Consider the following 23,597-nt stretch of genomic DNA (forward strand, 5'->3'; position numbering starts at 1 on the left):
CAGATGATCTGGGCCTGGAGAAAACTAAGTACATTTGTGAACATTTAAGTCTAAATTTCAATAGTGAGACACAAATTTTCTATAGTGACCATTTATTCAGGAAAAATAACAAATATATCCCATCTAATAAAATCTATCTAAGAAGGATAAACTGTGTTTTTGTAATTGTTTTCTTGGTTTTTGTTGCATTGACATTTTAAAAGTACGTTTGTTTTGTATATGGATAAAGCAGTATATGGAAGCATTTAATACATGATATACTGGTACAGCATATTTTTTAAATTGACAAATTAAAGAGAAAGTCAGCATTTTGAAGCAAATGTGTTTATCTTTATTTGTCCACAAAAAAAGAAAAGAAAAAAAAACACCCACTCATAAATTTACACTGAAGAAGGAAAATACTGAATGGAGAAACTCACTACATAAGGCCATGTCCACATACATAAAAGTCATTACATTTTTATTGATATATCTGACATTTTATCTGAATATTATGCAATCAAAAAACTCAATTATAAAAACTCTTACAGCTATTCTTCCACACCACTAACAGGAGGCTCTGTACAAAGATCAATGGAAAAAACAAAAACCAACCTTACACTCTCACAAAGTACTGTGGACATGGCCTGCAAATTAACATTTTTTAAGGATTTCCCCATATTTCTGATATTAGGCAGCAAAATCAGAATAATGCCACCTGTCAGCAGTTTCTTGAATGTCTGTTGTCACAGTGAGAAGTGTTAAGTCTAAGCATTAGTATCATAAATACAGAACTGACGGTGTGTTCATGTTTGAAGGCGTCACAGGAGAAGATTTTGCCAGTAACACAGGCAATAATTTGGAAAGAAGCAGCACAGTAGCACAGAGGCCACAGTAAACAGTGATGCCTAATACCGAACTGGTAGCACTGGTGATGTCACACTAGACAGTGATGAAAACACTATATTCAGAATCAGCTGTGAGGACATTTATGTTATCCTACATATATGTGACATACACAGTAAACTGCAGTACAGAAGAAAGATAACATTACTAAATAACCTTTCAAATCTTTGCACTGGAAACAGTTTTGAATAATTGAAACCCCCCAAAACCACTAATAAACTGGCATTCTCTACCAGCGAATTCTTTTTTAATATGAACAATGTAAACACTGGCGACCAGGAGATTCTGCATAGCTTCTTGGCTGCTGTATAAGGTAATGAATCACAGTGAATTATGGAAACCCCCCTGCAGTGTTAGGTACAGCTTTAGATTTGAGTGACCCACTGGCACTTGCTGTTTTTTTGTAACGATAGCAGAAACAGGAAACAGGTGAATGCATGAGAAAAGACCTGAGTAGAGCAGCTGGGAAAAAATGCAGTAAGCAGCAGAAGTAAAAGCAATTATCATATTATTATCGTATTGATTTTGAGGGATGATTCCACAAAAAAAATTTTTTAATTTAAAATCCTCATCATCATCATCATTAAAATCACTGAGCTGTGTGTTGCTGTTCTCGTATTCTAGTCACATGAATACTAAAAAAGATATTTTTAGGTATTCTGTATTTGTGGCGCAGGGAAGGAAAGAAAAGAAACAAACCCTTTTCTGATTCATGAAATGGTAAAATATTTTTGTTCCACACAAGAAAAACTTAATTAACAAATAGGCCTACTGTTTAATAAAAGCAATGCGCTCAATAAATCATAGGCGTTTACATACAGCCATGTCACACTGAGAGATCTAAGCTGCTCCTGGCTGGCAGGACTTTAGATCAAGGTGCTGCAGTCACAGAGCATGGTGAACATGCCAGTTAGTAATAGCAGCAGATTGTCTTTACTTAGTGGAAATTGAGGGATAATTAATAAATCTACTTCACAAAAAAATACTAATATAATTTATTGATTCCACAGTTTCAGGGTCACTTATCAATAAATGCAAATGGTGATGTCATTATTTGTGTATGTATTTCTTCTCTCTTTAGATACACACACATGTCCTGAAGGTTCAAACCAGTAGCTGTTATGTTTCATATCTTTGCACTGTCGGTAACTGTTTTGAGTGCAGCCTGCTGAAAATATGCAGCTGAGGATGACAAGTAAGTCTGATTAATAATTTCATCAACAGCATTTTGATTTTTTTTAAAACAAAATACCAGTCAAGCAGAAGTTTCAGGTACTCAGAACAAATGTCTGTTGTACAGTTAAAACACAGAATATATCATCAACAGAGCTTTGAAAATGCAATTTTGTTGTATCAAATCCAATCTGTAGCTCGTTAGTCTGAACGTGCATAATATGCAAATGCAATGTAGAAAATAAATTCTTAATATTGACCTCTGACTGGGATGAATGAGTTGCATTTAAAGACATTAAAATAGGAAAGAGAGGAAGCTGTGAGCAGCCTGTAACAGTTAATGAAGTAGAGCAGGCCTCCATGCTGAGGCCAGAAACACAGCGGCATGGATTAATGCTGACTAAGTTTAATCGGGGCAACTGACTGAACAACTGCCACCTGTATCAGGAACGATGGAGAAAATGTCAGTGCAACTGACTGATTGAATAGCTGGTTAACTGACTAAGCAACTAACTGGCTAGTGAAGGTCACTAAAGGTCTGACACAGTACTCAAAGGTTACCTGGTTGGCCAGATGACAGTTTAGCAATGTGATCCCCTTTCTTGGATGAAAGATTAAGAAAAGGGATGAGTAACAGGCTGACTAGAGCTTAGATGTTTGGTCAATTACAAGAATGGCAGGCCACCTGGTTAAAGGGATGGCTGGTGAGAGACTACTTTTAGATGGACAGTAGCTTTTTGATGCTAAATTAAAATATCTAGCAAGTAATACAAAGGAACTGTATACAGTTAAAGGCTCACTTGTTCTGTATTACTGAGTGAGGCTGACAGGTTGGGGTCCTTTGGTCAATGTGATTAGGTGAGGATAGTGGATATTCTCATCGTATACTTCTTTTCCCTCCCTCAGCATCTGAAAAACACAAAACATAGAAAACAATAAATAAACAGGCCAAAAACCTTACAGAAATTCTTATTAGATATTCATTCAGGATTCTGTTTCATTTCTGACACCAGTGTGTTAAAGAAAAGAAAAGAAAAGAAAAGAAAAGAAAAGAAAAGAAAAGACTGACTATATTAATTAAATGTATACATAAATTCAAATACTGAACATTTTATATGAGACACATACACGGAAAGTTAACAGGAAATAAAAACACCTTAAAAGCACCTATATCCATTACATTCGGCAGTTTATTAGATATAACTTGCTACAAATAATAATAACAATAATAATAATAACAACATCTCAAAGGCGCTGTACTAGATTGAGATCAGATGAACTCATTGACATATTGAAAAACAGTTTGAATTGATATGATCTTTGTGATGTGCAAGCAGCCATCAGAAGATGTGCACACTACGGTCATAAAAAGATACATGGTCTGTGGCATTTAAATGATGCTCAGTTGGGGCCCAAGGTGTCTAAAGAAAATTACAAAATCACCAGCCTGAACTGTTTCTACAAACCATGCTTTCATATTGTTTAGGCCAAATTGTCCCATCGTCTGAACCAGGCAATGTTTTTCCAAACTTCTAATCTTTAATATTGCTGTATATTCGTAAATGTTAGCCTTGGTTCCCTGTTCATAGCTGACAGGAGGAGCACTTGGAATGGTCTTCTGCTGCTGTAGCCCATCTGCCTCAAGCTGTGTGTTCAGAGATGCTCTTCTGCGTACCTTGGTTGTAACGAGTGGTTATTTGAGTTGCTGTGATTTTTCTATAAGCTTGAAGCAGGCTGCCCTTTCTCCTTTGACACTTCACATCAAGAAGATATTTTTGCTCAGAGAAACGCCAACAGGATATTTTTTCTTTTGTGGGTGATTCTCTGTAAACCCTACAGAATGTTGTGTGGAAAATCCCCATACTCAGACCAGCCCATGTGGTAAAAACAACCATGTCATATTTAAAGTAATTGAAATTACATGTTTTCTTCAATCTGATGCTAATATTCAGGAGTTGGTCATTTGTGCATAAAGGATAATCTATCTATTAACTGACAAACTGTTCCTACTCCAATATGAATACCCCCTACACATATATACACTGTTTCACACAGACAGCCTTGTGGGGTTCCCCCCTGGTGCCCACTCAGTGCCCTTTTAAGCAGACTTGGCAGTTTGTGCATGCACCAGCTAATCAGCTCACTTAGTGTCTGGCCAAATGATCAGAGGCTTATGAAAGTGAGTTTAGTGCGTCTGCTCATGTGAGAGTGTTTGACTGTCTATGTGTGTGCCTGTCTGTGTGTACAGGGTGAGAACAGGATAGTCGAGAACTGTGTGAAAAGGACTCTTCATAACAAGCAAAAACTGAGACTGACCTCAGATTCGTTCCCGTCAGTTGCAAGCAAGTGCTCTGAAAGTAACCCAAGCCTACTTACATCGCAAACTCAAATACTGATTATGTGCTGTTCTTACAACAAATTAAGCTATTTTGCAGCACTCGTGAAAATCATGATCCTGTGGTTTGGGTGGGGGGGGGGGGGTTAATTTACAATTCACATTTGAAACCTAAAAAAATATAATTAATTTGACCCAATGTCATAAAGCCATGAGGTTGTTTTATTCATGACATTTTGCCTTGTTATGTGATAGTGATAGAAAGAGTCAGGAGGAAGGCGTAGCAAGGATGATATTCAACAATGGGCCCACAGCAGAATCGAACCAACATTGCAGGGGTTTTCTCCATATCACAATTGTAAAGCCATATTTTTAAAAAAACAATGTCTAAAAGAGATTTTTTTGACTTCTGCTCTGAAGAAGGGTGCTGTGAAATCTGAGTCCCTACAGGCCATCTGATTTAGTTATCTGATTTTAGACTGACACAATAACCTACCAGCTTTCAGCTGCTATATGCTGCAACTTCACCAACAATACAGTATGTTTAAGGTTAAAATATGTTCAACCACACATTCCTTGTACCTTTTTGACTTAGTGTTTTTTAAACTGTTTTTTTTTTCTCTTATATCTCATCACAGAAAAAGTGTTTAGTGCTTATTCATTGGTCTTTGTTAGACGTCCACGTCAGCTGTACAGAGGAATATAATTTGACAAAGATGCTCTTGTATATATCCTGCAGGAGACGTTGGTGTCACTTTAATGGCTTGCTTGGCACACCTCTCTCATCACACGTCATTCCCGCACCTTGACTTATAAAATATGCAATGCTAACTCGACACCATCTCTTCTCGTGCTTCTTTTTCCTTTTTGTTGAAGATGAACAATCAGCTCCAGCCTGCCCCCCACTCTCTCCTTTGGTCCCTCCCTTCTCTCCCTCCCCTTATATGTGTTATCTTCCTGTAGCCATCCCTCCAGGCACCGGCCCGTAGTTCAACCTGTGACCCTTGAAGAGAGAGAGAGTCAGTGAGAAAGAGGGTGGCAGGGAGACCGAAAGCAGACGACCCAGGGGGTGGTTGGGCGTGGATGGGCAGCTGCCTGCCCCCTCTACTAAGCCTGCTATGGGGACTACAACCAGCATTCACATTCAAATTCTACCAGGCAGAAGGAAAAGGGAAGCGATAGATTGCGGGATGGAGGGATAGAGAGGGAAGGATGGAGGGATCGAGAAGAAGGGGGGGGGGGGCTTAACACGGTGAGGGCTGAGAGCTCGCAGAGGTGAAAAGTTTAACAAGCAAAGCTGTTCCTCCTGATCGCAGGCCGCCTAATCAGCTTCATGGGTGGCTGGCTAAATCGGCTCTCAACTCGACCCCCCACCCCACCTTCCCTGAAATCTTTTTTTCTTTATTATTTTCTTTCCAAGGTGCAAGTCATTTATTTTATTGCCACTTTCGGCCCAGCTTCTGCCTCCCTCTTCTTTTTTTCCCCTTTATTCTTGCCCTGCTTGTGCAGACCAAAAAAACAGTGAACAAGGTGGAACAAGAGGAAGGAGGGGGCTCTGAGACAAGGGAAGCTGGGATGAACCGGATGTCTGGGGTCTCTCTCAGCAGGATTAGGAAACAGAGAATGAGGGATTGGGTGGATGGAGAGATGAGTTGAAGAAGGGATAGAAGGACAGGCTTGAATAAATAGAGAAGTGGGTCGTGATGTAGGAAATGGGAAGATAGAGGGGAACAGAGGGAGGGAGACCGGAGAAGGGTGAAGGAAGATATGTCGGAGAATGGGGGGGGGGGGTTAAGTCAGGCAGCTGAGGGGGGAGAGAGGAGGAAGAGAAAAACAGAGGCCCCGAAAAAGGAGGCAGGGAAGAGAGTGCAAGTCCACGGACACAGTGGGGATACTATTTATGCATGTGAGGGAGACGGGGGATGTACACATATGCACACACTCTCTCTCTTTCTGTGTGTGTATGTGTGTGTGTACGAGTGAAATTAAAATTCATGACTCTCTCTTCACAACCATTTGAGTAACAAGATTAAGATGGCGGGTTAGAAAATAGTGCTGGCATTATCAGTCTGCTTGCAGTCCCTCCAGCTGCTTGCCTCTCTATTCCACAACAGTGGGGATAAGAGGATAACGCAGCTAGCCCTGTCTGCCTGTCCTAGCACACGCCTTACACTTTAACACACACACACGCACACAAACACACACAGATCTTAAGAAACACTACCAATGCACAACGGGCCTGCCTGCCTGCTTGCCTGCCTGCTGTCAGCAGTCCCTTGAGTGTGTTTGTGTCAGAGGGTGAAAGTGTGTGCATGTTTGGAAAACTGCAGAGTAGCGAGCTGGGGGTCTGGAGAAGGTTTGTAAAGAATTGCTAAAAAACCCTCCCTTCTCTTTCTCTTCACACAAACACATGCAAAGCAAACATTACAACTGGCAGTATATTCCAAACAAAATCTGACAAGTGCCGAATCTGGCACAAAGAGGAAGGACAGAATATTCATAGCTACTGGGAGTACACGCTTAACAGCATCTGTGCCAGATGGAGAAGCTTATGACTCAACTCAAAGCACCAAAATGATAGAAATATAATTAGGAATTATACTTACATTATGTTACTGTCTTAAAACTGTTTGGTTTCAGTAAGTTTGGACTTTGACTTTAGTGTGCTGCCAACTTGTCATTTACTTAAATCTCTGTCCAAATTTTGACTAACACCTAATATTAATACACATTTTTTCCCATCAGATTTATAAAGGCAATGAAGCAAGAACGAACAAAATGGAATGATATGCAAGAAATGGTCAAGTGTGTCAGTGAGGTGGGCTATAGCAGTGCCCCGAAAGGATGGTTGTTCATTTTTAGGTGAAAAGCAAGGTTTTAGACTTCAGGCAATTACTACTTGAAGTCTAGACATCAACAAATGCTGCATTTCCTTCCCTGAGATGCTGTGCTAGGCCTTTACTGCAGCTACCTTCAGTTGTTTACGTGTCTTTCATGCCTTCAGTTTTGTCTTTAGTAACTGAAGAGCATACTCTATTGGGTTGATATACTTTCGAATTCACCCTGCTACTTCTATCAATAGTCACATCATCACTAAAACTGCTAATCTGATTCCATTGCCATCCATACTGCCCATGCCATTACATTGCCTCCAGCATGGTTGAGAGATCATGTTTGTATGGTTTCAATAATGAATTGTTTCCTTCTCCATACTTTTCTCTTTTCATGGTTCTGGTACAATTTAATCTTGGTTTCATCTGTTTAAGGACTCTTTTCAGAAAGGAAGGATGTTAGATGTATTCTAAACCTTCTTGTTCTTGAGTGTAACCAGCAGTTTGCACTTTGCTGTAAACTCCCAGTAAAGGCGTTGTGAAGGCATCTCTTAAATGTAGACCCTGATAAATATATTCCTACGTCCTCAAGACTGTTATTATCTTGGTTAGATGTTTTCAAGTTGTTTTTATAAACCAAGGAAATAATTCTTCATGAATGTTTATTCATTTATTTATTTTGAGCTTAATGATGCGCTCTCCCACTTGCACTGTCATCTCTTCAGTCTCATATTTAAAATATAGTGGAAAGTTACTTTAAAAATGTCAATGCTTTCAATCAATATGCTTAATTAGATATTATGTCTGCTTCATGTGAATAGGCCTCACCTGGCCATAAAACTGTCTGTCAGTCAATTGCCCAATTACTTTTGAGACTCTGAAGGAACTCTTTATAAGAATGGTTGAAAATGTTAAACAGGTAATACAAAATGCTAGTAAAGCCCGTGAAACTAAAGCTGAAAGTTTTTGGGGTTTTTTTTGTAAAAGCTGTGGTGGCACACTGAAGCAAAAAAGTGTGTCCTTGTCCAACAAATGGCCTAACTGCACCAGCTTGTGTGTTGGAAATGGCGAGGTGAAAATTGCATTCATTTTGTACTTCAAAATGAACAAGTAAATGAAGGTTTTTTTTTCTGTTTTTATTATAGTTCCATTTTTATTATTTTCAATATTAGAATCATATTACATTTTTCTGCAAAACAGTTAAATAGAGCTACAAATTACTTGGTGGGGGAGACACTGGTATTGTAGCACCAGGCTTTTATCGTTAACTGATAAAAGTGGGACAATGTCTCTTGGCCAAAAAATAAATATAAGGAGTAATGCAACAAATTACTTTCTACAAGAAGTAAATAAGTAATGTAATGCATTACTTTTGTAAAAGGTTATATGTAATATGTTACTTTCATGAAGCAGACTTCAGCACCAACTGTATATAGCCACATGCTTATTCTAGACAAAAAAAAGGTTTACAATACACTATGCAGTGAAAGAGTGTCCTTTAACGTCCCTCTGGTGGATATGTCTTTGAAAGAAACTGAAAGAAATTCTATACTGTGGTTCACTGTTAGCTGTGATATGCATTTTTCTTCTCTTCTAAACCAATCACTGAAAACAAATATAGCAGGAGTAATCTGTAGTGCAAATTAGTAGCAGCTGTTCATTTGTGTGTGTGTGTGTGTGTGTGTGTGTGTGTGTGTGTGTGTGTGTGTGTGTGTGTGTGTGTGTGTGTAGAGGTAGTTTGTGTTTTGCAGTGATATCATCATCATCGTGTGGAGCGTGTGTGTGTGTGTGTGTGTGTGTGTGTGTGTGTGTGTGTGTGTGTGTGTATAGAGGTAGTTTGTGTTTTGCAGTGATATCATCATCATCGTGTGGAGCGTGTGTTTGTGTGTAATGTCTAGCCAATATGCTGTCTGAGTGATGTCTGGTTTGTGTGGGATAGTGATATGGCTTGTTTCTTAGTGTGTGTGTGTGTGTGTGTGTGTGTGTGTGTGTGTGTGTGTGTGTGTGTGTGTGTGTCTAGAATGGTCAGTCAATCCACACAGGGGTTGTTCTGAGTGTTCATCAGAAGATAAGCAGGGGAGACTTAATCACCTTCAGATGTGAGGGGGGCACTTCAAGTTGCCCTGATATCCAAACACAGCACCTGACCCTGCTGTGTGCGTGTGTGACAGTGTACTAATGTATGCATATCACGTAGCAATAAGTGTGTATTTCAAGAGTGACCTGAATGTTCAGACAGTCCTCTTGGATTCCAAAGAAAAGAGGAAAAAGCACATTTAAAAATGTTACTATTAACAGTGTGCACACACTGGTGTCTCAGAGACATACAAGAGCGAAAACAGGATGTCAACCACCTTGTGACTAGAAGGGGGGAAAAGGTGGTTGGGTTTTCTTATTTGCTGTCGGACACAATTGCAAGTAGTTGCTGCGATCAGCTGGTGGCACAGAGGGTCAATGTGTGCAGAGGTGTGCAGACAACGTGTCTTCAAATAACTGCGGCCCGACTCAGACTGACTGCAATCGCTCACAGACAGATTGGTTAATGTTCGCAAATAATTGCGGTCTACTTTATAAATGCACACAGATTGTCAACACCTTGTAATCAATCTGAGTTAGTCTGCACCGATTACAAATTGTCTGCAAGATCTCTCTGAAAGAGAGGACTCGACTTAGCTGGTTATATTTCTATATTAAAGTAGGGTTGCTGAGCACCTACATCATTGTGCAGTTAAATCACCTTTAATAAGCAACTAAATTACTATTTGTAGAGGCAGTTTCAAATCTATGAGAAGTGGAACAAGTCAAAAATGCAGCGAGCCATTTAAAATAGTGAACTGAATACCTGGCTAGTAGAGCCACGTGAAAACACAACAACTATAAAAATGGCTCATGAGTGCTCCCCCATATTTGCAGTTTTTAAGCAATTTATTACAGTTAATCACCATATTATCACAAACTGATGACATGTAATTACCAACTCGAGTCCATTCGGTTGCAAACTAATTGCCTTCATGATGCATTAAAGTTGCTATAATTTTATCTCTTTAAATTCTGCATTCGGTGTAAGACAACACCCACTGAAATCCCACCAAAGCTATTCATTTCTTCCTATATATCCCTTTTAATGCATCCCTCTCTCCCTGCTTGTTTCTTTCCCACTCGTCACTTTTTTCACTATAATTTTGGTAATTTTCTTTATAGCTTTAGCTATTCCCACTCCACCTGAGAGTAGAACCACCAGAACTATACAAAATCATATTATACATTAATATCTATAACAAAAAACATGCTTGCTAGTTCCAATTAGTTGTGTACAGTTTCAAGTTTTAAAGGCCACCAGCCGGTAACAGACACCAAAATTTTAATTGGCTGGAGTGATGTGATCAAAGGTACAGTGGTGAACTTTACTTTCTCAGATGTGGATTGTGACATTATGCCATGTAATTGTAAAATGTTGAGTCAGTCCCTTCTCTAAATGAGTGCTTATCCTAAATGCGGTTTAAAAGGCTCCAGAGTCACTTAGATATCCAAATTAAAGTTAGTCAAGGACCAACAGCAAAGATCGAGACAGAGAAAAGGAGTGAAATATTCCTTGCTGAGGTTCAGGCCACTTTAACAGGCACTTTAATGGCCAGTCTGTCCAATTCTCCCACCAGCGTAGGTGAATGTGTGCGCACCAATTTAGCCCACTTCTCGCTGTCCTGTTCTTCTGTAGCTGTGTGTGTAATGGAGTTAACAGCTGGACAGCACTTCTTTTAACACAGCCTACTCATGTGCTTTCTGTCGGCCCTTTTCTCTTTTTCACTCTCCTTTTCTCTCCTTCCCTTTCTCATTGTCACTGTGCCAAGTTAAAGCAGCTTGTTTTTGCTCTGGTGTGTCTCTAAACATCAAACAACAGGCTAATCTGCTGGTCTTTATTAAAGCTGAGAGCACATTACACAACCCGGATTGGTGCTGCTTTCTTTTTCGACTAGCAAAAGATTCTGCACAATTTTGAGAGAGAAATGAAACAGTTTAACTCTGTTTTCTTTCAAGTTCATTTCAGTTCAATGAATTAACCAATATATTTTTGCTCAGAATGAGAACTGCAGATTTTCTTTAGAGAACTTCACAGATGTAATGATGATAGTAAGGCAAAGTCTTAAAAAACTGAAACAACACTTTTATTTTCTTCTTGAATCAAACATAGTGTAGTCAAGTATCTACACAGAGAACATTTCAGTCCATCAGCTCACCTGTTTCTCAACCAGATATGCTTTCATTTTAATCAATTGAGTTGTCGCAAATACATAATATCAACTTTCAATGCAAGCTAGAACTACATAAAATCTATACTTTTATGCAATTCTGTACCTGTTAGGCTGCACATAACAAACAGACAGCCTTCAGGTCTGAAATGCTAAGGCAATGTAAAACCCTTGTTCCTTCTAATGACCACTAATGATCAGTGATCAGGTATGAATTTCTGAGAAAATGACCCTACTTCTAGCCTAACTTATTAGCTCTGTGCACATTTAGTTTTTTGGTCTCAATCACCACTTTCAAGTCTTGATCATCATGCTCATTTTGTAAAGTATGGTTTCATTAATAGCTCGGTCACCGCAGAGTAGGAAAAAAAGGACGGTAACCTCATTGTGACTAGGAAAAATCAGTGGTTCCTGGTAGGGCTGGGCCATATCATACCGTTCACGGTAATACCAGTATAATGTTGGGCAACGATAAGAAAATGAAATATCATGATAGAATATGGGTAAAACGCGCATGCGCAGTGCCTTTGTTTTCATACGCACATGGCGGAAAAAGCATGGCAGTGACGAAGAATGAGAAGGGCGAAAGTGGATCGTTAAATGAAACGGATGAACCAGAATTGGTTTGTAAAAATGCTGTGGAATTGGTTTAGCTTTCATCCGTCAGATACACAACAAAGCACTATTTTTGGTAGAGCATGCTAGCGGGCCGTCGTTATTACCGTGTTGTTTGGAAAATACGGCACACTTAAAATCAATCCTTTGATTTTTCTGAAAATCGACAGGGCCCCTTATAATCCCGTGTGTCTTATGTATGAATTCTGGTTTTGTTTACTGACCTCGAAACGATTTTATGTCGTACACGGCGCTCGAAAATCTGTCAAATGTTTTAGTACGACTTTGCTAAGCTACGAACCCGCATCACTTGATGGATTGTCGGAGCATTACGGCTATCGTAGGCAGAAGCCTCACTGAGTGATACATACTGTGCTTCAACATAATATTACTGTATTGTGTGTGTATAACCTCTTTTTAAGTTTTATGGATATTATACATGGTTATGCTGAGGATATGTCGGCCAATTTCCACTGGAAATGCCTTTTGGTTAAACTGTCAGCAAAGAATTTGTATTTGCACTGTTAAATTTTTATATAACTTTAATGCACATAAAAAACAGCTGCTTGTTTAAGTGAAAATACATCGATGGATTTTTTTGTTTTGCACCAATAAAGTTGTGGATTTGTAAAGTATTTTGTCTAGTGTCAATTATATCGTCAGATATATCATTATCACAACTTTTCAAATGTATATCGTGATAAATATTTTTGGTCATATTGCCCTGCTCTACTTCCTGGTCATTGTGTGTGGGAGACAGTGTTGGAGTGAAGCTTAACTTTTATTGCCAGTTGTTGCAGTGATCAACTAGTCACCTCAGACAGATTGGTAAAGGTTAGCAAATAACTGCTGTCTAATTGATGAACACAGATGAATTGCTAACACCTGAATATCTGTTTTCACGGAATACAAGTAGTTATTCTGAATTTCAGTTTATTGTGATTTCTTCCATATGTAGACGGCAACAGATTTGTAATTTTCTCCAATTTGTCACAGCTAATCACTGTATTATAACAACCAATTTGACCTCATTTGAAGCGATAGCAGACTGTCTCCATTTTATTGCCATTTCATTAGTCTTCTTGTGTTCTCTACTAGTTCGTTAAGTAGACTAGTTTGGGAAAACAAAAAAGATACCAACAACCAAAATGCTCAAACAAAAGCTATAGTGCAAAAGAATAGTGCTATGAATACCACTATTGCAGACAATGCTGCTTCTGTGCTTGAAAATGCATCTCATACTATATCTTCAAATGCATTTTGATGCATTTTTATAAACTATTTATAAACACACTGTTCTTCTGCCATATGTATGGACCACTATCTTTAGCAAAACAGTGATTAATTCTACTTCATGTTGAATAAATGTTGTTTTTCCTTTCTTGGACATGTTTCTTACCTTCAAGTGGACATCCCAGACCTGAGCATCATACTGCTGGTGTTGAGAGATGCAAAATCCAGCTTGCTGGGCCAGTTGACAGAAGAGTCTTAGAGTTTCCCCTCGCTGAGGAGCGAACACCAATGCCATGCCCTGAATAGAAGACAAGTTTTTCTAAAGTTGGACAGTGAATAAATTAAGAGTATATTTCTGGGGTACTTCACACGTACTATCACACCATTAGTTGTTGTTTAGCTTTCACAAAGGGAAAACAGAGGTAATTGCTAGTGTGTCTTTTTCATGGTACATTTTAGATGATAAACTAAACAAAAATGAAAGGCAAAGCTCTTCTAATCCAATAAACCCAGAAAATGTGAGCAGAAATGCAAAGGTGTGAATTTGTCTACTTGAGTATGTGATTGTGTGTTGGTGCGTCTATGTGTGAAAAAGCCAGAGAAGGAAAAGCGTGTGTGTGTGTCTGTGCGTGCGCATGCACAACAGACATCCTGCATATACTAAGAGGATTACCAACAGGTTCAAAGTTTCTTTGAAATCCTTCAGCTTTCAGTTTTATTTCATGTTGATCATGTTATTATTGTTTTAATTAAACAGCGCAAAGAGGGATGCTCACACAATCACACACATACAGCAAATACACCTAATGCACAATGTACAACGACACAACACAAGCTAAAGAACACAAAGGCAGCAAAAACAGCAGGATCAGTGAGTCCGACAGATGATTTTTCATCTTTATATCCAGTAGCATTTCTCCTGTCTCACAAAAAAAACAGAGCAAACGCAAACAAACAGACAAAATTCCTCCCAACACTAATCAGCTGATTAAGAGGATCCAGCCCACCGGATGGACCACCTTTGTCAGAAACAACAAATTAGTGCCATTAGATGGGAGAATTAATTGTTTTGTTAATTGTTTAATCAGCTTAGCAAATTATTAAATATTTGGCAAAGCTTGTTGTGGCAGCGTCAGTCTGATGGCCGACACTCAAATCATATTAGCCCCCGAATTATCTCCATTGGATTAAAGAGAGAGACACATGAAGAGAGACTTAACACACAGATGTACAACAATGGCCAGATGTCACGTCTCTCATTTGACAGCATTCGGCTTTTGACCACAGCAACTTCAGGCTGCAAGTGTAATTGCTTATGCCACCGTCTAAAATGTCAGCTGAAGAAACGCGTGTCATTGCTGGAAACCAGTTGAATATAATGCTGACATTATAATCTCTCACTCTTTCTGAGGACCTCAGCTGTTTGCAAAAGAGGTACTAAAAAATCTTAATTTTGAAGGTTGACTAACCAAGAACTGCAAAAGACACAGGTTAGTATTTACCCCTGGTCATAGCAATGAAGATGCTTTTTGAGGTATTTGCTATGAAGATTTCAGCACCAGTCCGGTAAAATGGGAGTGATCCTAATCTTATTCAAGACACTGAGATTAGCCATAAATCAGTCAAGTCTATTTTTTGTGCAAAAAGCAGTCAGCTCATGATAATTTAATATAGTTGTGTTTAAATTTAGTCATTATTTTTAACAATGAGTTGGGATGGCCAGTTATAAATTATTCAAGATGGGACTTTTTCCCACTGCACCCACTTTTTCCTCCCTTCAGTCTCCATCTGTTCTTGGAGTCCATCTCCGCCATATCCTCATCATCCTCATCCCTCTCTCTCTCCCTCCTCATTCTTCCTTTTCTGTGTCCTCACCTGCTTCCTCTCCTCCCCATCTCCTTCCCTTTGGTGCCATTTTCACCTCTTTTTCATAAACAGATATTTCTCATAACAGTCTGGCCTCTGTACTTAAAACGCACCCCTCTTCCCTCAGATGAATAGAAATCTCAACCCTATCTCTTCCAGCCTTTTGCTTTTTTCCCCCCATTTGCTTTAGCTGTCACAGCGTGGGGTCTTATCGCGAGGCCAAAAGAGAAAAGTTGCCTCGGATTTATGATTAAGGGAAGGGAAGGGAAGAGAGAGACGGAGATCAGAGCGATCCATTCAAGTTGCTTATAATAAGCATTAAAGCATTACATGATATTAATCCTGTCAGACTGTTAATGTCTATAGGGTTTCGGGCAAAGCCTAATTATGACTGAGAAGAGTGGGAGGTGATTTAGAGAAAGGGGATAAGCAGAGATATATACAGTAGACACACAAAGGCAAACGCAAACACATGCACACGCACACTTACGCTGGGTTGCAGTAATCTCCTTATAGCATCAACCAGGCTGGCTCTGTACTGGTCCAGAAACAAACTAGGAGGGAGAGGGAGAGTGGGATTAGAATGCATTCATACGATAGCAGTTCTAGATAAAGCAGCAGACTATTTATTTGCTTTTGTTTACAAATAAATCCACCAAGAGGAAGAGGAGAAAAACAATTTGCATGAGTAAGATGCTCTTCCGTTTTGTTTCGGGGCTTCAGAAAGCATTCACCTCAGCACTGAGAGGAATGCAGAACATCAGAAAATCCAATGTGCACAGATGCTATCTCCTACAGTAAACATATGCGAGTGTATGAGCAGACATGCACACTTTTACTGAGATGCTAAAAAGCGGCGGTAAAGCACTTTGGATTGGTGGAATTAATACCCAGAGTGTGCTCTCTGAAGTTAATATGAAGATTTAACAACATAAACAACACATGGGAGAAAAAATTAAAACAAATCATGTTCACAAATCCAAATTAACTGGCCTCTGTGAGCACTCACATACAGTAACTCGCACGTGTGCATGTAAGAAACAGAAACAGGCCTCTATTGGAGTCACAAAACTACACTTGTCTTTAGAAAGAGGACATTTGTGTGAAGCAGAAAAAGAAAAGAAGCAGACTGAAACACAGATAAGAATGTTTTCTTTTAAACGCAGAATATCACATTAAAAAAAAACCTTAATAAATCATAAAATCCAGAATATTATAATTATTATTGGTTTTTTGGAAACAAATATACCAAAAAAAAACCATTAAATTTTTTTTTTTTTTAAAAACATTGAAAAAAATATATTTCACTATTAAATTGAGTCTCAACTCTTAATTTTACCATTTATGCATTTGGTTTTGTTTTATAGTAAAAATTAAGGCTCCACACTCCTTTTTTCATAATGGTCATTATTATTTTTATTATTAATGTTGGGGATTTGTTTTTTTTAATAGCCCCAAGCCTTCAACCTCAAAAAAGGGAGCTCAAAAGAAACTAGAAAGAGGTGGGATTTTTTTTGTTTCCCTGCTGTTGTCACAGTTCTGGGCCATTTTGACCCAGTGTTTTGAGTTTCTTAGGTTGTGGTTTATTTTTGCATAATGGATTGTTTTCTGATACTCTTGTGCTTTGTTGATTATTATTAGAATTCTATGTTTCTGTTTATTTTTGTTTAGGGATTAGTTCTTTGGTTGTGCCTCATGTTTAGTGTAGGTTCAGTTCTGTCTGGGTCTTCGTGAAATGGTTTCTTCTTTCCTGTTTTATTGTGAAAGTCCGTGTCTCATGTGAGTGTATTCAGTTTTGCCTCCCTTGTCTCGTCTCATCAATTACTTCCAGCTGTGTTCCCCACCTGTGTGTAATCTCCCCGTGTTCTTCTGTGTGTATTTAAGTCGTGTCTTCTTATGTTGTAGTCGCTGGTCTGTTTCATCCATGTGTTCTCCCTGCTGTCTACCGGCATATGCCTCTGCTCACCCTCCTTCATGTTCGTATTTAGTTTTCCCAGTTTAAGTTGTCTTAAGTTGTGTTTGCCATTTTCAACTTGTGTTTTGTCTTACAATAAACCTCCTTCGCACCTCCACGAGTGCCTGCAATTGGATCCTCCTTTATTTTTCTCCACACGGCTCATTCCACTCGCTGTGACAGCTGTTCTCTATTTTTTCCCCCTCAAAACAAAATGTGGTACATGACAGGAGATAACAAATAAATGTCAATTTAATTTTAATATCCAAGAACGTTTCTTTTTGAGAAGTGGAAAGTGCCAGGTTTATGTCACTATATTCATAGTATTAGTGACAAATGAACCCTTCTAACTTGTAAAAACTAATATACCTTATTATTTTGATTCAAGATAACATACATATAATTATGTATGTTATTTATGGCATTATTAGGTCAACAAAAAATGAAAGCTTGATAAATTTTATATTTTTGTTTTCAATGTAATTGTTAAAAACCTTACAGAAGAAAAAACTTGAATTAGTTTTGCATTGAGTATCGGGTCTCCAAAAATCCTGACACAAAAATACAAAAAATGTATTTGTGGTTGAAATGCACTGAAAAATTAATAAAGAAGTGTATGAGGCTGCCTTTTCTGAAACCGCTAATCAAAAAGTGTTGAAGACGACTGGAGGAGTTTTATCACTGCAACAAGAATCGCAAAGATGGTTGGAGAACATTACTGAAGAAAAAGCTGTTTTAAAGGGCATTACATTGATTTAGATTGATTTTGTGGAGACTCACCTAACCTTGAAGTCTTCTACCTTAAAATTTAAAGACTGACATAATGGAAACCTGCTTTTTCAACTCCAAAAAGTGAGTAGGTACCCATGATTTAACCGTGGAAACAGATTTATTTTGCCACAACTAAAGTAACACACAACACGAGCACACAGGCTTAAATCAGCTCCAGTCATTCAAAGGAAAGTAGCACCTGTCTATCTACTCACAAAGACAAATTTCAATCCATTACGCAATGGAGTAGTGCACTATGAGTGTGTGTGTCTATTATCACAGATGAGAGTGGAGTAATTTGACTAAAATGCAACAATACAGTGCAGATTTGACATAATCCTGCACATCCGTCCAACTGTCCAGTGGAGTGGCAATCTGGATTCAACCTTCCAATCACAGTCTCTGACCTTTCCTCATTCAAAATCCTCTGATCCCCACGAGGAATGAGAGGTGCATGTAACAGGATCTGCTCCCTCCATGTTTGCCGGTACATAAGCAGATATGCTCTTGCTGTTTTTTTTCCTTTTTGTTTTTTTTTTATGGGGGGGGGGGGTAAAAACTCTGCACAAACCAGCATTAAAACAAACATGTGAGCACATATATGTAAAGCTGCTTACTCTTCCAAGGCTACATGGAGGTGTGAAGTTTATTTGACTTGAAAGGTGAGAGGTTTCAGTTTGGTTTATTTTGCCACAGATATCAGTTCACAGGAAAAGTGAGTGGCAAGGAAAACAAGGAAGTGAGCTTGTTGGGTGGAGGTAACGGCTGGGACAGACGTGTAAACACACATGTACAGACACACGCTAAGGCCAAGGGAAGGACATAGTGTCATTCAGAGGGCAACAGTTTTAAAAAAATGAGCAATGGTCAATGCTGATGTCTGCAATTCAAGTAGAATATTGTGGCTTGAAAGCTAAACCACAAATAAGGCTGGACAAGTTACACAAAGTAAACCTTTAATGAGCCATTTACCAAGATCTATAAAGGAATTATGGAGCCATTAGTTTAAGATTATTACCTCAGGTATGGGGGTAACAATAACCCCCTTTGAAACCGATTACACCAAGCAACAGGCAGCAACCCCCTACAACTACTCAGGACCGGTGGTTGCCAGGTGGTTGCTAACCTCTCTCTTGAAGCCTTTTGAGTTTTTAAAATTCGGAAAATTTGGGCATTGCTTTTTTTAAAGTTTGACACATAACAATTTACAGTATTTATTTTTTTAAGTTTTCTTGCTATTAAGTTTTTTTTTTTTTAATATGATTTCACTAAATATCAGTCACCTCTACAGCAGGGTTTGCATTCCTGATTGAGGTACTGTATCTCTTTTTATATGGTGCTAGTAATGCATTAAAAATATTTTTTGGAGCAGTTTGGCTTCTGGGATGTTTAATATAGTGTTTACAATTTAAAACCACATTCCTGTTAAAAAAATCTTCCACATACTTTAATGCATTCTCTGTCTTTTCTTTTTAAAGTTTTGAGGTATTATTTTAGATTCACAAAATAAGTGCTCTTTCCCTTTAAGGTCACCTCTGATGAACTCAGACTGTCAGAGGCCTATTGTCTTGTGATGACCCCACCCACCCAGGACAGCCCAGCAAAATCAGTCAAAACAGACCAGAGGTCAAAGGGTGAACGGGTGTGTGAATCTGTTGCTACTAAATTTGTCTGCTTATACACATACGTGCACTGATGATGTCAAGGCCTCAATTGTGAGACTATAAAAACAAATGACATCATTTACTAAGTCTATGTTCCCAAGGATTACGGTGCAATGGTATATATTTTTTATATGCATTATAAGAATATAAAAGAAAGTATTATCATCCATCCATCCATTCTCTTCCACTTATCCTTATCAGGGTGGCAGGGGGGCTGGAGCCTATCCCAGCTGTCATAGGGCGAAGGGCGGGATACAACCTGGACAGGTCACCAGTCTATCGTAGAATCATCAGTTAACCTAGCCCCAATAACTGCATGTCTTTGGGAGGAAGCCGGGTTACCCGGAGAGAATCCACGCAAACACAGGAGAAAATGCAGTGATGATTTATTTGAGTTTCACTTGATTAAATTCAATTGATTCATGTCAGATTATTTAGTCCCAGGCTATCCAGGAAATTTACTCTCACTACATTGCAGTCATGTGGGAAAACAGGACTAACCTACTTAAGACGGAAACAGCAACACAACGTCACAACAGTTTCTACTGAGTCTGCTTATCCAATTCAGTTTCACAATGGGGAACCTATCCCAGCTGTCACAGGGAGAAAGGTGTAGTACACAAAGAGACAGACAACCTTTCACACTCACAATCACACCTATGGCCAATATAGAGATTTAACCTGGTGGATTTGGATCCAGGATAGTGCTAGCATACACCACCATGCCACCCGTGTACCATTCCAGTATCAGAAAACGCAAATTTTAAATTTTAAATAAATAATTCTGTAAGTAAATTGCTGCCACAAAAGTAGTGCTAAACTAGATGTTGTTTTTTTAAATTAATCATAAATATTAAAACTAATGTTCTTTCTTCATCTTATGAACATGTTGAAGCAACACTCACTTGTTTATTGATTCAACAACATTAATACTGCAAAAGACATACATATTTCTGACCTTTGGCTCAGAGGGATATTACTAAAAGGCATCACACAGAGCTTTCAACAAAGATATATTTGTGTTCTGTGCGCGTGTGCCAGTAATGTGTCTCTAAACTAATGCAATCCAGCATAACAATGAGCAGTAAAGTGAAACACAAAAACAGGTGTGTATGGATAAAGGACTGCAAATATGAATAAACAGAAGATGACAATTACATAGATACAGTGAAAACCAGAAGGATGCAGAAACTTGCACAAACTCACTGTCACACACACACAAACAGGGCTTTATCTCACTCCCTACACATGGACAGCTTTTGGAGAAAGCAGACATGCCAACATCCCAGCCAAAGATTCTCTGCCACCCTCATGCCCACTGCAGGAATCCCTCTCTCTCTCCCTGCCAGACAAACACAAACACAAATGTGAGGAGGCACACAACACTATTTCTGCTATGCTGGTTCCTACTTCACTGAAACTTCCTTTCTCGGTGTAAATGGCTGAAAGTTTCCACATAAGACTTTCATATTTGACCAAAATTGTCTCATAAATACAGCGTGAACTGAAATTAACTGCTTGCTTCCTTCTTTAACCCATCTTCTATCTCATTGTACTGTATTAACTATAAACTCAACAAAGCCTCTTTTTTTGTTAAAACATTGAGTGAGTGACAGTTTGTTTTCTGACAAGCAAGTGTTCATAGTTGACTGGGTGACTTTCTGTATAGCTAGATCATCTGCTGAAAAACCTCCCTCAAAACATTCAATAAACCTGAGAGTGACTTTCACTCTTAAGAAAGGAATACAAGTTATGATAAAATAAAAGAAAAAAAGTCTTTTACCTTTGCAGCATTCTAACACTTCATTGAGCTGCTGACCTTTTATTCACAGTTAGGCAGTCCCGTTTGCTCCTTCCAGTTGTGTTGCTTATATTACTGGCACAAGTCTTTAATTTTTTAACTTATTACTTTCTAGGCCACGCATCATGAAAAGTTAATTATCCTTAAAATTCAGGTGCCCACAGCAGAAAATCACTTCTTTTTTGCAATTTTTCCATTTAGAGGTAAATGGCCATGAGTTCACTAATAAAATTGGGGGGGTTTTGGTGCCTAAGGTGTTTATGAAGTAACCTCAATAACCTTAAAAGCTGTTCTGATTGGCTCTGGCTCTGATTTCACATCTAATAATACCAACACAGAATATAAACACCTATGATTTAAAAATTACATTTTCACTGTATACTTTCACTTTAACAGCTAAATTACTGAAAATAACTGATAGATAAAATGAGTTTTTGTATTGTTAGGTAATCCATAAATAAATAGCAGAGGAGTTCCTGTTTTTCACTATTTACTGTAGAAATTTATAGACATCTTCTCTGAATTAGCAAAAATACAATTTGTTTATTATATTTGTTTCTTAAAGTTAAACCCAAAGAGCTGTTCTGCTTGGTTTCTATATTTACTACTGCATTGTTTCTTTATTGTTTCTTTAACAGAGAAAAACGGCAATGTATTGTTGAAACTGGACTTCTTTCGCTATAAAGACACCTCTGGGATTAAAAGTCTTTACAGTGAAAAAAAAGAGGGACACAGTTTATATTATATCATGTATCTTATGTTAGTTTCACTGGTGTGCTCTGCTAGAGAGACCATATTAGGCTGTATTGAATATGGCTGACTATGTAAGAGGAGTGTGCCACTTCTGGTTTAGATGATAAAGTTTCTGAGTTCTAAGTGGTAACAGATTCATTAAGTGAAAGCATTTAAATAACCTTTCTAAAGGCAGAATTTAGACAACACCCCCAGGATAATCAGGATTTCCAAATAAGTTTCTTCCCTTTTCCTCTCCTCTCATCTCTCCTGTCTTCTCAGCAGTGGTCCACCTGATATCAGCAGGAGTCATAATTAATGGAGTGGAAGTTGCATTGTTGACCTTTTCGCAGGTGATCATCACAATGACGTTCCCGTTAATTGACCAGCCATCACTCTTCAGCCGCCACCACCACTGCAATTATCACACAATCGCTCACTTGCATACACTTGAGAAAAGAGGACGCTACACAAAAACATCTTGCAGCACATGCGCACACGTTTACAGACTCACAACTACAAGATAAATCTCTGCTGAGAGAAATGGTGAAAAGAACCTGTGATATCAAAACTTTACATGCAATTTACTCGGTTCTCACGTTGTATGCTTCTGTCCGTCATACACACACACGTGCGTATACACTAGTTCACTGTAAAATATCCTCTATTAGCGGACAGCTCTCTTTCTCTCTCTGGGTGTTATACCTGGCTATTACTCATAATGACTGTGACATTAAAATAATGATAACGCTGTTTGCTAATGCTGCACTTAGCGCACATGCACGTACTTGTGCAGACAGATACACACAGACTATGCACAAGATGAAGTAGGCAAAGTGATTTTGCTTCAACCAACAGAATGTCCATCTTTTCAGAGTATGTTTGTATGTGAATGTGTGTAAGTCAATGTGCAGGAGTGGTGGACGGTAAATGCCATTTATCCACCTGCAAAGGTTTTATAACGCCAGTGCCAGTGCTTGTGTACTGTTCCACAAACAGGACAGTTTTCAGAGTTGTGTTGGAAACCCTAAACGCTTTCAGGGTGACTGAAGAGGATAATAAAACTGGAGCCTTAAAAAGACTTTAAGCCCTTTGTTACAGTTCTAAACTTGGACACTAGGGAGGCATGTCATTCAAAACACGCCATTATATTCAGACAGTGTCAAAATCTCAGAATAAATCTTGTGATGATCACGGGTTCACAGACATGGATGCATTCACACATATATAGAAGTAAAATGAGGACTACCTGAAAATACCGACAAAATCTATTTTATCTTTGTGTGGCTGAACAACATGAAAAAAGTTGGAAAAAGAAAAGAAAACAAGAAAAGGACATCTTCTTCATTCAAGTGCTCTTTTTAGGGATAAGCACACCAACCCTCTGCATGTACTCCTTCACGACATCCATGAATTTTCACTGTAATCCTGCTCTTTTCTTTCTGCCTGGAAGCTCTATCTTTATCATCCTCTGTCTAATATATCCACTA

General features: G+C 38.5%; 1 protein-coding gene across 2 annotated transcripts in view; it reads right to left on the minus strand.

Moving 5' to 3' along the window:
- Positions 1–297: 297 nt before the first annotated feature.
- The window catches only part of camkmt (calmodulin-lysine N-methyltransferase), a 121,311-nt gene continuing 98,011 nt past the window's right edge, over positions 298–23,597 (minus strand). For both annotated transcript variants that reach the window (XM_085427576.1, XM_085427577.1), the window contains exons 10-12: positions 15,676–15,739; positions 13,486–13,617; positions 298–2,967 (exon numbers count right to left, since the gene is read on the minus strand). In XM_085427576.1, the coding sequence (XP_085283702.1) occupies positions 2,869–2,967; positions 13,486–13,617; positions 15,676–15,739 (295 nt within the window). In that variant the 3' untranslated portion in view covers positions 298–2,868. The remainder of the gene's footprint in view (positions 2,968–13,485; positions 13,618–15,675; positions 15,740–23,597) is intronic.

This window comes from Rhamphochromis longiceps, linkage group LG13 (genome assembly GCF_057381845.1).
Source record: "Rhamphochromis longiceps isolate RC_006_pf linkage group LG13, R_longiceps_female_GT1.1, whole genome shotgun sequence".
Lineage (NCBI taxonomy): Eukaryota > Metazoa > Chordata > Actinopteri > Cichliformes > Cichlidae > Rhamphochromis > Rhamphochromis longiceps.